The 16,776-nt window shown below is 28.7% G+C and overlaps 1 protein-coding gene across 1 annotated transcript in view; it reads right to left on the reverse strand.

The window, feature by feature from the left end:
- Nucleotides 1-314: 314 nt before the first annotated feature.
- The window catches only part of LOC101237349 (NCK-interacting protein with SH3 domain), a 68,376-nt gene continuing 51,914 nt past the window's right edge, over nt 315-16,776 (reverse strand). Inside the window, exons 9-12 of the mRNA XM_065816277.1 lie at nt 13,222-13,344; nt 1,802-1,894; nt 1,533-1,705; nt 315-1,036 (exon numbers count right to left, since the gene is read on the reverse strand). Of these exons, the coding sequence (XP_065672349.1) occupies nt 848-1,036; nt 1,533-1,705; nt 1,802-1,894; nt 13,222-13,344 (578 nt within the window). The 3' untranslated portion in view covers nt 315-847. The remainder of the gene's footprint in view (nt 1,037-1,532; nt 1,706-1,801; nt 1,895-13,221; nt 13,345-16,776) is intronic.

Here is a 16,776-nt window from a genome sequence, read left to right on the forward strand (position 1 = left end):
AATTAAAGATATTATTTGAGAAAAAAGTTTGTAAAATTTGAGTTTTGCATGCTTTTTTTATATTTTTTCTTAAATGAATAAAGTTACAAATGACCGAACTTATGCGATTTTACAAATTAAAAATACTCACATAAAAATTGAGAAATACTCACATAAAACATCGCTCTAGAAAGATATACATCTTTCTAGAGCGATGTTTTATGTGAGTATTTCTCAATTTTTAAACATTTTATTATGGCGAATCGGCTCATGAAAAAATTATTTATTATAACAACCACTATAATAAAGATTTAACAAAAATAATAACTACCAACTTTATTTAAGGTAATATTCTTCAGTAAAATTCTAAAAGTAATGTTCTCAGTAAAAAAAAATGCTTTTACTATTTAAGTATCTATAAATTATGAAATACAAAACGTTAAAGAACAGGAACGAATAATGAAAAATTAACTAGAGCTAAAAAAAAATATCACGTTAAGTGCCAGCGAGCACAGTACGTCTGCTAGACGTCTTATTGACGTAATAAGTACGCGCGACGTTTATTGGACGCCGTAAGGACGTTTTACGGACATCTGTGCCTGCCGGGATTACGTATACATTTCTGTAAAAGTTCTATTTTAGAAGACTATAAATATGCTTTAAAAATTTTATATTAATATATATAAAATTCACTTTTCGTTAATTAAAACTTACTGTTTGTCATTTACAAATTTTGATTGTTTTTGATGTTTGATTGATACGTTGAACCGACCATCGCCAATCACACTTTCGCGTATATCAGTAATAAATAAACAAATGTAAATAAATAAAAAGAAAATAAAAGAGCTCATTGCAATTTAAAATACATCTAGCAAAATAAATCAGGAAAACGATTTGTTATTTCGCGAACAATATAAACATCAACGTCACTTTCATTTCCATAATCTGTTAAAATGTTTTCAAAATACCGTTTTAATTCGTTAGTGTGTTTCTTGAGGTCAACGCCAGCATCAGATGTGAGAATTGCATGAAACAAAGAAAGATATTCTGTACGAACCTAAAAGTTTATTCAGAGGAAACAAGTTAGAAAAAAAAAACAATTATTGTGAATCTTTTACTTATGTATCAATCTCAAAAACATTAAGGTTGTCAAATTTACTTAGTATTAATATCAAGTAAGATTGATATATATATATATATATATATATATATATATATATATATATATATATAATATTTAATATATACACACACACACAAACATGTGTGTGTGTGGTCAGCTTGAAGTCTCGATTTGAATATTATTTAAAATGTGTTGGAATCATTCTGAGACGAATTTACACACAAAATAAAAGAAGAAAAAAAGCCATATGATAACATAATTGCCCTAAAAGTAGCTATTTCTGAGTGTTGAATGTGAAATTCTATAGAATTTAAAACAAGATACATACTATATATAATAAAGTATAATATACATTTAGTGTTATATATATATATATATATATATATATATATATATATATATATATATATATATTAAAATTATATTATACCTGATCTTTGGAGGGTCTGTTAAACAGTTGACGCAGTATAATTTCAATCATGACAGACATATCGCTAGTATAAAACATAGTAGATGCCCTTTTTGTAGAAAAAACATCATTAAGAAACTTAAGTACAGAATCAGGGCAGCTTATACTAAAGGAAAACAATGCAACAGGATCAGCTAAAATTAAAAAAAAAAAAGAAATTTGTTAACATTAAAATTTCAACTAAAAACAATAAGCTGAAGATAAATTTTTTGAATATTTTTAAAACTTACTTTCACGGTTAAACAAGAGCATCAGTTTTTCAGAAAGCATTCGAAATAATGTCCTTCTACTTAATACTTGCATAATGGGATTATGTTTTGTTGCTAAACGTAATGTTACACATTAAGTCAATTAATTTATTAAAATCCAGTTTGTTATTGCAAAATCAACAACTGGTATTGACGTCTTGTTAAATGATAAACTTCTTAGTGTGAAAAATAAAAATAAATCAAATAAAAAATAAATCAAATAAAAATTAATGAAATAAAAAAAAGCCTTAAAAGCTGAAAGCTTATGATTTCAATTTTATTTATATTAATAACAAAAAATAAAAATAAAATACAAAAACTTTTAATTGAGTTTTAACAAAGTTAAAATTAAGTTAAACAAAAATTAAGTCTGAGTGCTACTCAGACTTAATTTTTGTTTTAACTTTTTAAATATGTTTATTTTCGTAAGACTATCAGATTTTTTACCTTAATAATTTTGTCAATGTAAGTATTACTTTAACAGGTCACATTTTATTACAATTTCTGAAAATATGTGAAAAGTATGTTATAAATGTGGTTACAAATACACATATTTTTTTCTTCAAAGCTTAACTCAAAATAAATGCATACTAAAGGCAAATAATAAACAATAATAATAGAGAGATAACAAACAAAAATGAATATATAATACTGATAAGCTCAGTAAAACAAAAAAATATCCTTTAAGTTTTAAAGTTCTTAAGACTACTAAACTCTTTAAATTTTAAAGTTACAAAAACAGGTATTAGTTTAAATTCAATCATTCATCATAAGATACTTGTTTGGATTAATTCATACATCATCATAATATAATTTGTAAAGTCAATGTTCAACACGCTTAGCTACTTAGGCATAATTTTTCTGTTCTTTTCTGGAGTTCTGCAAAATAGACTTTTATCAAAACCAAATTATCCAAAAATATTAAACATAAATAAAATGTCACCACCACATCACTCTTTCAATATATCTTTTACAAACATTTGTGGTCTCCAAAGTAATTTTCCATCAGTTTAATCTCACCTCAAAATTCAAGTTTAATCTCACTTGCTAAATTCAACAGACCTGCTTGCTTGTTGTAAGACTAATTTGAATTCATTTTCGGATCTCAGTATAGATGGCTACTATATAGACTTGGCTTGGGCATATACTTACGCACCAATTTACCTTTTTGTTGGGGAATCAGGTTTGAATCCTCTTACCATTCTTCTGCTTAGCAAGTCTTTACTTAATCACCTTTCTCTTTCTTTCTTTTTTTTAGCTCTAACACCACTGACCCTGCAGGCACTAAAGCTTTAGAAATGAGATATACAGAAGTTGTTTTAAGCTTTATAAAATAGCCTCTGTATATCTCAATTCTAACTCAGATAGTTAACTTTGTGACTTTTTGTCTCTGACCCTACCTTGTGTTTATTTCTCTTTGTTTCTTTTAAGTGGTTCCAACCATGAAGCGATTTCTATAAATCTTTTATCTTGCACTTCTACTTCTACTACCCTATAATGGCACTACTTATTACTACACTAAAGCTGATAGTTTCTTTTCATGGATTTCTTTGTTAGGGTTCTTGGGCTGTCATATTGATATCATATTGATGCCTAATTAAAATTTATTTTATCTTTTTTTTCTTGTATTAGACAACTTTAGGATATATATATATATATATATATATATATATATATATATATATATATATATATATATATATATATATATATATGTATGTGTATTGTTGTGTGTTATCGCTGAGACATTATTCTTGTGATGTTTTGAGTTGATAGACAGCTTGGCATGATTTACCTTTTCACTGGTGTCAATTGTTAAAAATGTTTTAAAGAAATTTGAAAAAAAAACTCTTATTAATCTCATCATTCACACTTAAAGCCAAAAAAAAACAAAGACAAGTCAAAACATATTGCTCTAAATACAATTTGTTTATATTTCAATTTGATTTTTTATCTTTAGTGTTGTTCTTATTTTGTTTTGCTCTTATTAAGATGGATTTTTAAAAAGGTGTGCTGTAAAATCAGACTTTGTTTATATTTAAACATGAAATTTATATTTTGATAAATATTTATTTGAAATATATTAAGTGCATTCATTTGTTCCAGTAAGGGTTGAGCATGAGTGAATTTGTTTTTGTTGTACACTAGTCTTGAAGCATGTTTTTGACATAAGAAAATTGGTTCTAATTTAGATTTGTGGGTACTGCCGTAATCTATATTGACATACATAAGATAGCCATGTATGAAAAGTAGCCATGAATGAAAAGGTAAACAAGTTTTAGACGAAACAAAAATGGTCTTGCCTTGTAGAATAAACTTATGTTCTTCGATATTTTGCGTTTATGTAGTTGGAATCTATTAAGATGTTTTCAAAGTTAATTGTTTACCAAAAACCAACGTGAAATAAAGTCATTGAACAAGACTAACAAAGACTGCATCACTACAGCAATTGCAGTATATCACAAAGGGTTGCCAGAAGCAGGTAAATTGTTATTCAATTTTTTATAAATGCTTTTGTTTTTCATATTTACTTATCCATTACAATTCTTATTTTAGATTTATTATACAACATAAGTATGCGATACAGAAGATCAAAATGTTATGTTTTGTTAATTTGTAAATTTTTGTTGATTTTTTAAAAGCATATATTTAATTGTAAGTAAATTTGTAAAATTGTATGTTATTTTGTAATAAACAGAATTGTTTACTACAAAATAAAAAAAGGTATATCGCCTAAATAGTGTAAGATTTTTAACTGACAGATTGTTTTACAACCTCCTTTCAACACTTTTAATGCAGATATTAATGTTTTTATAACCTCCTGTCAACACTTTTAATGTAGATATTAATGTTTTTATAACATCCTCTCAACACTTTTAATGTAGATATTAATGTTTTTATACTTGCAATTGAAAAGCTGATATAAAATTTTATAATTGCAATTGATACACTGTACAAATGGTAGATGTGAAACAGACTGACCATAATTCATATTATGGGTTGCTTATTGCTAGTAAGGTATTAGTTTGAACTAATTTATTCATCATAAAATATGTTTAAAATAACTCATTCATCATAATATTATTAGATAGATAAGATGATAGAAAGATTTTTTTTAAAACACAACAAATAACTCACTTTTAACTAGGCTAAAAACAACCACTATTTAAGTTGGAATTTAATAGAAAGCAAAGAAGAGAAAAAATGAGGAAGATGGTTGACTGAAAACTAAGGAAACTGTAAACTGTATGAGTAAGGAAAACTTAAAGAGAAAAAAAATGAAACTTTTTAGTATCTTACAATTTGAACTCTGCAATTATAAGAAATGATTCATTCTGAAAATTTTCAGAAATGATGAAACTTTTTAAAATTTTTCTAGATACATTTAATGAAGTGACCTTATGGAGAGAACCAGAACACCAGACTTTATGAAAAACCATCTCATGCACATATTATGAACCTTTCCGCCATTGCAGTAGAATGAAACCTGAAATCTGCTGATGAGATAGTAAGTTGTTGAATCAAGATGAGATATCAAATGTTTGTTTATCAAAAACTTATAGAGCTTAAAGAATGCTGAAATCTGATGATGAGATAGTAAAATGTTGAATCAAGATAAGATATCAAATGTTTGTTTATCAAAAGCTTCAAGAGCTTGCAAACAATAATAAAAAACTGATTGGTTGACACCATTTACAGGTTTAGAGAGTTTAAGGACAAAGTTAAAGTTAATGTTCCATTTCCAACAGTTCAGAAAGTAACAAGAGTTTCAAAATTTTTTCATCATAGTATGACAGTGATAAAACTTAAACTTAACTTTTTTCACTCTTACATTTCAGATAAAGAAAAAACAAATTCACTTTTATCAAAGAATCTCTAAATAAATTAAGTTGGGACTAGGTTAACAGAAAGCAGAAAAACGACCTAAAGAGATTGACTTTAAATATGTTTAAACAGCAACCATAGAAGTAATTTTAGTTAAACGAAGCAAAACTTAAAACAACTTAAAGAAAAGAGATGCGACCTTTGACAATGGGACAGGCTTAAAAATCTTTTTGGTTTTCTTAATCTCTTACTCAGTTAAATTTGTCACTCATTTTCCCAACAACTCTTATCACTTCATTCCTTGATTTGTATTTTTTCCTTGTTCTTCTTTAGGTGGTTCTGATCATGTAATTATCTAACTTTAACTATTAACTTGTACTTCTACATCAGATTCACCCCATCATTGCACGTCACCACTACCTTAAGGCTAACTAGGATTCTTTTTGTAATCTTCCTGCTTCTATTGCTCAAATTATTTCTCTTTTAAACTTCTTTAACCCTTAAATTATTTCTCCTTTTAACCTCCTTACAGCTTGTGGTCCAGACAAATTTTTGTTTAAGTTTTACAAAAGTGTTTTCCAAAACTTGTTTAATTACTTTCTAAACTATTTACAAGTACTTCTTTGAGTTTTATTTTAGTGCCTGGTTCTATTGGGTTCTTGTGTATCAGATGGTTCTATTGTATATTAGGTTCTAATGTATATTAGATGGAAGTGGCAAGGTAAGGTAAGGGCTATTTCGTAAACGACCAGGATAGGGATGGCAAAAATCCCGGAAATTTTCAATCCCGGGATTTCAGGGTTGAAAAAGTTGATTCCAGGTAATCCCGGGATTGAATAGAAAAAAACACAATTGTAGAAAGAGAAGCATAAGAAGAACTAACGTTTTAAGTACTTATCAAATACTTAAAAGTGATTAATTTAATTATGATATAAATAAAGTACTTCATTCATTAATGAACCTAAGTAATTTAAATTATAAAACAATACTTTAAAATGAACACAGTATAAATAAAAATAAATAACTAAAAATAATATGAACATGCATGATTATACATGAGTTATATTTGTTTTTGAAAGTACTACCCTAAAAAATCAAAGTGTCAATCATTTCATTGCTTAATCATATTTGATTTTTTGAACATATACTGAGAATGCTTTTTCGGAATTCATACTTGTTGGCCAGATAAGTAAATAATCATATTTTTTTAAGATCTGGTGATCTAATCATAAGGTACTACTTTCAAATAAGTATTTCTTTTTGAATTTTATAAGTTATTTTTTACCTTTATATTTTGTGTTCCTATCGCTGCCAATCTTTTTTCCATCGTTTCATTTAATTTGTTCATTTTAATTGTTTTGACATTATTCTACTCAAGTCTGCTGCTGTTATTATATTTGCTGAGTATTTTTTTTATTTTTGGTTCTTGTATTTGGTAGAAAAACTTCTGGAATTTTTTATAAAGTAACCTGGCCACAAAGATATACTAAGCTCCTTAACGGTGTTCTCCACTCTTAAATTTGCCGACTCAAAGCATTATACAAATGTTTTCCGATTTTAGATTGTTGTTCATTTATTTTTGTCAACATAAACTTTTATGCATTGTCAGAAGAAATTAAAGTTGTGTCTTGTTGACAAAGTGCAACCACCAGGGTTGGCATTAAAAAACCCACCCAAAAAAACCCAGTTAAAAAAACCCAAAAAAAACCGTTTTTTTTGGGTTTTTTTTAAAATAATATTTTATTTAAAGGATTCTCTTTGCTTGGTTTTTTTCTGTGATTTATTTATTTCAGAAAACATTTAAACATAATTATATATATATATATATATATATATATATATATATATATATATATATATATATATATATATATATATATATATATATATATAATCAGGCCTGTCTAATCTATCTTACAAATTACTCAAGATACTTTTATTCAAACAGTATTATTATTTGTGTAGCATTAAGTATATTTAACTTGCATATTTCGATGCAATGTGTATTTTTTAGAAAAAAATCTTTATAAGAATGCCCGGAAGTGGAAGGAAGAAAGGATGGGAGTGGAAGGAGGTCAGTGAGATAGAAGGGGACAAAAATAGTGTTCAGTGTGACCATTGTTCAGAGAAGATTAGTGGAAAAATTGAGAGTTCGTACTCATTTGGAGAAGCGTAAAGAGAGAAAGAAGGACACTGATGAACAAGAACCAAGACCTGGAAGCTCAATGAGCAATATTAGCCTCTTGTCAAATGAGTCAGATACTTCAATTTCCGAAGGATCTATTATGTCCAGCTCCACACCAACAAAAAGGTTTAAAAGTAGTATCTTAAATAACTTTGTAGTTAGAACATCAAATGAATAGAAAGATGCCATAGACAAGCAAGTTGCCCGGTTTTTTTTTAGCTCTAACATGTCTTTTAATTCAGTGGAAAATTGTGAGTTTCAGAAACTTTGCTCTCTTCTTTGTCCTGGGTATGTCCCACCAAGCCGAAAGAAACTGGGTGGAGATCTATTAAATGAAGTCTATGATGATCTGTCAGCTGGTATAAAGAACGAACTGGAAACCAAAGACACGTTGGTAATTTGTCAAGATGGATGGTCTAGTATTCAGAATGACCCGATAATTGCTCACTCATTTTAAGATGGAAAAAAGAGTTATCTGAACAACATAGTTGACTCAGGATCAGAAAAAAAAACTGCAGAATACTGCTTCAAAATCATCAATGAAGCTATAGTTAGCATAAAAAATGATTATAATAAGTTTGTATTTGCTGTCTGCACTGACAATGAAGCTAAGATGAAGAAAATGAAAGAGCTGATCAAACAAGAGTATCCTGATATGTTAACATATGGCTGTAATGCACACTATATGAGTTTGCTACAGAAAGACATTTGCAATTCTTTTTCAACATTTCTAAAACAGGTTGTGAAAGTTCAGAAATATTTTAGAAATGTGCATATGGGTTTGTTAAAGGAAAAAGGTGTATGTATGCCTCAGCTGCCAATTGAAACATGCTGGAACTCTCAAGTTGCCTGCTTTTAGACATACCAGAAAAATTATAACTTCTACGAGGTTATCTATGGAGAGAAGATGGAAGATTTTCCAGCCAATATTGGAAGAATAATTGAGAATATAGCCATCAAACGTGAGGCAAGTCGTCTTCTTAGTCAAATGAAAAAATTGGGGATTGCCTTAGACAAGATGCAGAGTGATTCTTGTCATCTCTCTGACGCAGTTCATATCTGGTATTCATTGATAATGGATGAAGAGCTATCCATATACTATGATGCAATAAAAAAGAGATTTCAAGATGCTGTACAACCCTTTCATATTTTGGCCTATATAACAATACCATCGCTATGTAGATGATTACAAAAGCTTCATTGATAATGATAATGAAAACAGTGCAGAACAATGGTTAGAGGACAGGAACCCTGATTTCTTGGGTTTACTATACAAGTTTAACTTGAAGGACAGGGAGGTGTTCCCCAAGCAAATGTTCTCAGAACCACTGAAGGTTATCTCTCCATCAGAATGGTGGAACATCATGAAAGGAAAGGTTACTAGATCTCAAATCTGGGATAAAGAGGTTTCTGCCAATTTCTGCAGCTTTCTAGCTTCTCTACACTCCTGTCCTGCTAGCTCAGCCTCAATTGAGAGATGGTTTTCAACCTTTGGATTTGTCTGGTCGAAGATCAGGAATCGTCTTGGTGCAGATAAGGCAATGAAACTTGTGAAGATTTACAAATCATTTCACAATAGCTCAGCAGCTGACAGCAGTTCCTGTGATGATACTGAATCTGATCAATAAGTAGGTAAGTAGTAGGAAAAATCGTTTTTAACTTCAGTATAACCATCTAAATTCTGAAAAAAAATCTATTTCTATTATTTAAGTGTAATTTATATTTGTTTTAGTTTATTCTTGATGATCCCAGAGGAAGTGTTAACTGGAAATCTGTGAAAAACATCTGAAAAGCTGACAAGAATTGAAAATTATTGTAATAATCAAACAAAGTAAAATTATGTAAGGAGAATTTTATTTACAGTTCTTCTATTTATTAAATTTTCCTTGTAAAAGCTCTTTTCAATAAATAAATATAACTATTACCATGTGTTTTTAATTATTATTTTGAAAAAATTAAATGTTTAAAGATAGTTTGAATGCAAAATAGGTATTATGTCTTTCATTTTCTAAGCAAAAAAAGCTATTTTTAAAAAAACCCAGTGGGCTGGGTTTTTTTTAAAAAAAAAAACGGGTTTTTTCCAACTCTGGCTACCACAGTTGCTTTATTGGGAGTGAAAGTACTACTAAATCAGATATCATTCTACATTCTTTCTCGTTCATCTTAATTGAATCATCAATGTTGGAATCCAATTCTAAATCTAGAAGTGCCTTTTTAGCACAATAATTTTTTTAATTTTAAGTTCTCATTTAAGCTGCTACATTGGATTTTGCAATCCATGATTAAATGGATGATTTTTCTAAACTCAATTTTAAATAATTTTCATGTCTGTTTGGGAACCTTTTAAACATTTGTACAACTTTGCTGACATTTTTGTTATAACCAATAATTTGGTGCCTAATTTTAACTTCAGATGTTTCATTAATTAACAATGAATCATTCGAATCTCAAATATAATCTCTTCAAAAACAATTTCTATTTAAAATAAAGATGACTAGAGTTTATTTAATAAACCTTATGTATTTGGATAACTTCATCAGTTGAATGGACGTTAAGTAAACTTTTGTTGTTTAATAAACCTTCTATATTTTGATAACTTCATTAAACTTTTGTAAATCACGCACATATTTGTAATTAAATTGAGTGGACATAAAAATGAAATTAAAATCACGCAAACATTGGAATTAGAATGAATTAGAAAATTCAAAATTAAAAAGTATTTCTTTTATTAAAAATGTTTAATCTTCCAATTAGCAAGTGCTAAAATTTTATTTATTCTTAATAATATATTAGTTTTAATATTATACTATATATATATACATTTTTATATGTTTAATCGTACATAATATGCGCGATTAAACATATAAAATATGTATGTATAGTATAATATGTATGTATAATATTGCAAATTAGCAATAATGTTTTTAGTTTGCATTTTTGATAAAATACAGAAAGAGGGAGAATAAAAAAACATTGCAAAGAGGATAAACAGCTACAAAACCAAGCAACTAGAATTCCAAAGCCTATATTTACATTTTATGTCTAAATTTCTTAAATACAAATTAAGCTGAAACTTTTCGTACTTTTACTTTTTTAAGACAATCCCGAAATCCCAGGAAATTTCGGTGACTAATCCCGGGATTTTGGGACAAACTATTTGGGATTTAGGGATTGCCATCCCTCGACCAGGGTTGATAAAATATAGCCGGGGGTTAGGGTTGTGACTGGGGCTGCATAAAAATTTATACATCCTAAAGTATATTTTTTAAATTAAAAATTCATGCTATTTTGAATATATATGTATATATAAACATCATTATGATCTACATGATGATGATGATGATCATCATCATCATCGTCATCAACAGCATAAAAGAGGAAGGCTAAAGCCTGATAGTGATGATGATGATGATCATTATCATCATCAGGCTTTAGCCTTCCTCTTTTATGCTGTTTCTCTAAAATAAACAATCTAGAGCATATTCTCAACTAAAGCTCATTCAAAAGTTAAAAGTTTGGAAGCTTTTATTCCTAATCTTCAATTTTAAGTAAAACCTCATTCTACTCCATATTTTTCATCATATTGAGCAGTTGCTTTATTGATCCTTTATTTAATCTTTATTGCATCTCTCTTAAGAACAAATGTCCTTTTATTATTCCAAGAAGCCAATGTAAAAAGGTCATGTCTGATATTAGGCTCTGTTATTCTCAGTTTACTAAATCTTGTATCTTATATCAGATGTTAGGTTCTAGAGACTTTTGGTTAGTCATCAAGAATGTCATTAACTAAAGTAAGTCTAACATTTAATCTTATTAATTTTATAATATTTAATATTTAATTTTTAGAAAGTGCTAAACAAGTGGTTCCAATTTTTCAAAACTCTAGAAAACACTTTGACCTCTCAAACTATCCTACAATTAGTCTTCACTCTGTTATTAGTTTCTTTATATAAAGGTTTTGAGATTATTAAATTATTTCTTACTAACTACAGTAATAAAGTTATTCTTGAAGACCTACACTCTTCTTTATTTCAAGTAACTTAAAAGGTACCACAAGGTATCTTGTGGTACCCTTAAATCATTGCTCCTGTATTATTTATTATCTACAATACCAATCTTCATGAAAATTTAACATCTAAAGTGGCTCTATAAGTTAGCGACTCAACTTTATAATCTTGTCTTGACAAAAAATCTTCTTTTTTTGATTGCTCAGAACTTGCAGCTGATTTTTAATCTGATCTCTCTTCTGTAACAGCCTAAGGCTTGCTGTGACTCATGGATTTGAAATCTGCAATTTTTGTCAGACAACAAAACTCATTTATTTAGTGCAAAAAAATATTGCAATAATGTTGGTATTCCTATATTGATGAATAACAACCCTCTTACTTTCAGACAAAGTCTAAAAGCACATTGTAATGCGGTTGTGGTGTAGCGGTAGAGCGCTCGCCTCATAAGCAAGAGGTACCAAGTTTGATCCCCACCACGCCCCTGGCAGTACCGCGCTCAATTTGTTTCTCTGTGCAGCGGCCTTGGTTGTCAAGGTTCGTGTTTTGGAGTTATATAGTTAAGGGAGGGTTATAACCGCAATTAAGTAGCCTCCTTGTCTGTAGTGGTGTTTTCAGCCTTAGGGAGGTGAATTAACATAAAAAAAACAATAATAATAAATTAGACCTGCTTTATCTATCAAGCCAACCACTCTCCCATAGTTGTAAGGTTGCATTTCTTTCTTTTTTCTACAAATACAATCATGGCCAATGCTCAAACAAGCTATCATCTCTAATACAATAAACCAAAACATTCTTGCTTGTTTCTTATTCAACAAGTTGCATCCTTTTACTGTATCTGTCCCTTGCTATAAAAACTTTTATTACTCCAGTTTTTTGTCTTGCTCATCAAAAAAATCTTATAACTATTAGCCATCTTCATGTTTTTCTTTTATATACAACTTTTCAAGTCTTCAGTTAACCATTTCCTAGCATTTTTACTTATTCTCTTTTTAAAAGTAACTCATAACTTAATAGTGGTTGCTTGCAATCTTGTTGGAATTAAATTAGAGTTTGAAAATATATAAATATATGCCAGTATTTAATAAATAGTAAATGTAAGCATAAAATTATAATATATAAAGTATTATAATTTTTTCTAGCCCCGGCTATCAACCCCGCTAGATCTTATAGTTTAGCTGGGACCGGGCTGGGTTTGAAAAAGTCTTATTTTTAGCCGATGGCCTCGATCACTTACTAGGGCTATTGCTAACAAAGGCTTTCAAAAGACATAACAAAGGCTTTCAAAAAAAGTCTAGCATGCTAGTCTAATTTGTTATTTATAGATTAGTTTATAGGTTGTTTTAAATTTGTTCTTAAATGGTGTGTTATTTTAAGCATTATTTTACCTCTAAAATGTTTGTTGAATGAAAGTATCAAAGCCATTAGGCTATCCGAAATTTGTTCATCATTTTGGGGAGGATTTTCAATCAGGTCCAACAAAAAGTTAACAAATGCTTCATTAAGTTGAGCTAAGAAAGAAAAAAAAACTGTTATCAAAACTAATCAAAGAAAATCATTTAATATTAACTTTTTTAAAAACTAAAAAAGCATCATAACATAAGCAATAGTATATATTTTAACATTAAAAAACAAAACAGTATTAAATTAATGTTTATGTATGTATGTATGTATGTATGTATGTATGTATGTATGTATGTATGTATGTATGTATGTATGTATGTATATATACACACACACATATATATACATATATACACAAGGGTTGAATTAAGCGATTGCGATTTGCAATATCTGGAAAAATATCTGGTCTTCAAAATTTTAATTTATGCAAAACCGTGTAGTTTGTTTTTATGGAGCAAATTAGCATAAATTTGCTAGCAGATAAGTTATGAAAACAAAACAATAAACTTACAATAGCCAATTCCATAAATTTTTTTTGACAACCAATTTTTATGCGGAGTGGCTTTTTATGATTTTTGACTAAAATTAGTGCAATTTCAAAGCATTAGCACAAATAGATTCTGATGTCAAACCCAGTTAATTTGTTCAACGATATTTACTTAATGTGTGCCTGTACCTATCTTTCACTGATTACAAAAGATAAATTAACATTTTGGCTATTATAAAGCGATTTTTTGTTGATCTTTGAGCTTTTTTCCAGTCATATGACAAACTTTATGATTTTTAACTCATTTTGGTATAAAATGATATTTTTTTAAAAAATATTGTTGCTGGAGTCTTGGATCAAACAATTCCAAATCCAAAATGATTTTCTTAAAAGATTGGGTAAAGGACTTTTGATCTTTTGTTGTAAACTCAACTAGATCAAAACATATCAATGTGATTCAAAAATATATATACACATTTTTCTGTGGTTATTTTAGGTGCTCCAGGAAGATCAAACAGTCGCATCGCAGAAGAGCATTTAAATTGGTCGTTTACGTTTGTTTCATGTCAAAAAAAAGCCTAGAGTATGCATCGAACCACAGATCAGTGAAGGATCCAGAATTTTTTAGTGTTTGAGATAGCTAACAGACATGGTGCAGACTCCAAACATTTGTATGTTTATACTTATGTCAAATAATGATGCTTTGCAAAACATTGCGATAATTGGAGGCTGGGAACAAAAAAGGTCATAAAATTTCATCCCTCTGCCCCAAACATAAGAGCAACAAGTTGGTAAAATAATTTTTTGCTGTTCTTAACTAAATTAATATTCAACAATAAATTTTAAGTTTCATAGTATTATCTCTCAGCATAAATTATGACAGATAAAGTTTAAACCCCCCTCAATTTGAGTGAGTTTCAAATTTTATATGGTCATAATTTTTGAATGCTTAGAAATTGTAAAACAATTCTTAAAATTTATTGATGAAAATAAATTTAGTTAAGAACAGCAAAAAAATTATTTCATTAATTTGTCGCTCTCACGTTTGGGGCACGGGAGATAAAATTTTAGGGCTCTTTTGTTCCCAGCTTCCAATCATTGCAACTTTTTAAAAAGCACCAATATTTGACATAAGTATAAACATACAAATGTTTGGATTTTACTTTATGTTAGCTCAAACACCAAAAAATGCTGGATCCGTTACTGCCACAGATCTCTTGTTTCTGAAGCAAATTTGTATCAGAATTCAGCATTTAAATGTACAATAAGTATATACATATAAATTTTAAGCTTAAGGCAAATATCTCAAGAAAATATGTAAAACAATAACTTTTAATGTACTTTTAAGGTTTGCAGTTAGGTATCGGATCAAATCTCAAGTTATTAGAACCTTTCAATAACAAGAAGGTGAGAAACCAGTCGCCGTAGCTAGCTTCTTGAATCTACTCTTCTTTTTTTAATGGTTTTTTACAATAACTCTTCATTTGAAGTAGCTTCTGAAGCTTCTCCAAGCTCATCACACGCTCTACATTATCTTGAATAAATTTTACTGTAAGCACAACAAAATTGAATTTTTTATTAAAAAATATTTTTCTTAAAACAAGAAATACGTTTATTGTTTTAAGAAATAAATATCTTGCCATGCAATTAATTTCTAAAAAACAAAAAATATTTCTTGTTTTGAGAAATAAATTTCTTAAACTATGGTCAATAGATTTACAATTTTGCTGCGAGTTCTGATGAATTGTTAGCAACTTTGAAAGATTTTTAAAGTTTTGGAATTCATTGTATCCAAAAAGTCTAAGGGAGTCTCATCCATATACATTTTTTCAAACTATGAGTTAGAATATCAAAAAATTAACCAGTAGCCTGATGAAATATACAGGTCGAGACCTAGTGGCTGGTCTTCATCAACAAAAACTACTTTCAGAAGGATTTCAAATTTGATTCTAGCTGCTTTTACATCTTTTCGGACCTCCATTTGTTTTGAATATAGAACAATTTACCATTTTTATATTGTAATCTCGGTCAAAAGATGCTAACACTAGCACCAAATACCTCAATGGTTTTACCATGATTTGAATTTCACCTCTGCAGCAGGCTCAATATACATCTTCTAATAGACTTGCTGATCTTAAAAGTGTAAATTAAAAATAATGCGATAAAATAAGGTTTAAAATGAAACTGTTAAAAAATTATTACATTTAATTTCGGCAAGATTAAATCAAAGCGCTATTTCTTTTGATTTCTTTTTTATTATATTTCTACAGATTTTAAGAAAAGTCTGTCATTGGAAAAAAAAAATTGGATTTAAGTTATTTCCTTTGTACTTTACATCAGATTTTAAACCATTATGCAAGCCATTGTTTTTAAACAATTTGTTACTTTATGACAAATTATTCTTAAATAATAAGACTAAAATATCTAAACTTATGAATTAAATTTTACTTTAAAAATTGCAGAATCAGAAAAGTTGTAGGTCAAAAACAGAGATGCCCTGGAGAGAGAAGTGTAGTCAGCTATTCTATTGATCTCTTTGAGTATTTTATTACTCAGAATAAAAACCTGCCTGATTTTAGAGAAATGCAACTTGAACTTTATTAAATTCAAGGCATGTGAAACAGTTCCACATTTGTTAATTTTCACCTAATGGTCTGATTTTTTTCCACAAGTTCACAATAATCTCTGCACTTCTCAAAAGTCTATGTGAATAATTTTAAAATTAGAAACTTATTTGTTTCGTTTTTGCAAAAAGATATTTTAAAGTGAAGTAGTTTTGACTTTACCATACTATTTTTTAACCTTTTATGGTTTTATGATATAAATAGTTTATTCTCCGGGTTAACAGTTACATTTATGGCTGCAGCTATGTGAAGCTCTCCAACATGATGGCAGGAGGTTAACAAGAACAATGGTCAACCAGGAAACTTGGCTAATCTTGTAAAAACCCTTTTTAAATAGCCAGGGCTTGAAGTGGGTCAACTGTATGAGATAAACATCTATCAAATTTCTAATTGGTGTGTGTTAGGCCTCAACGCTATCGTGTATAAAA

The sequence above is a fragment of the Hydra vulgaris genome, chromosome 13, assembly GCF_038396675.1.
Source record: "Hydra vulgaris chromosome 13, alternate assembly HydraT2T_AEP".
NCBI lineage: Eukaryota > Metazoa > Cnidaria > Hydrozoa > Anthoathecata > Hydridae > Hydra > Hydra vulgaris.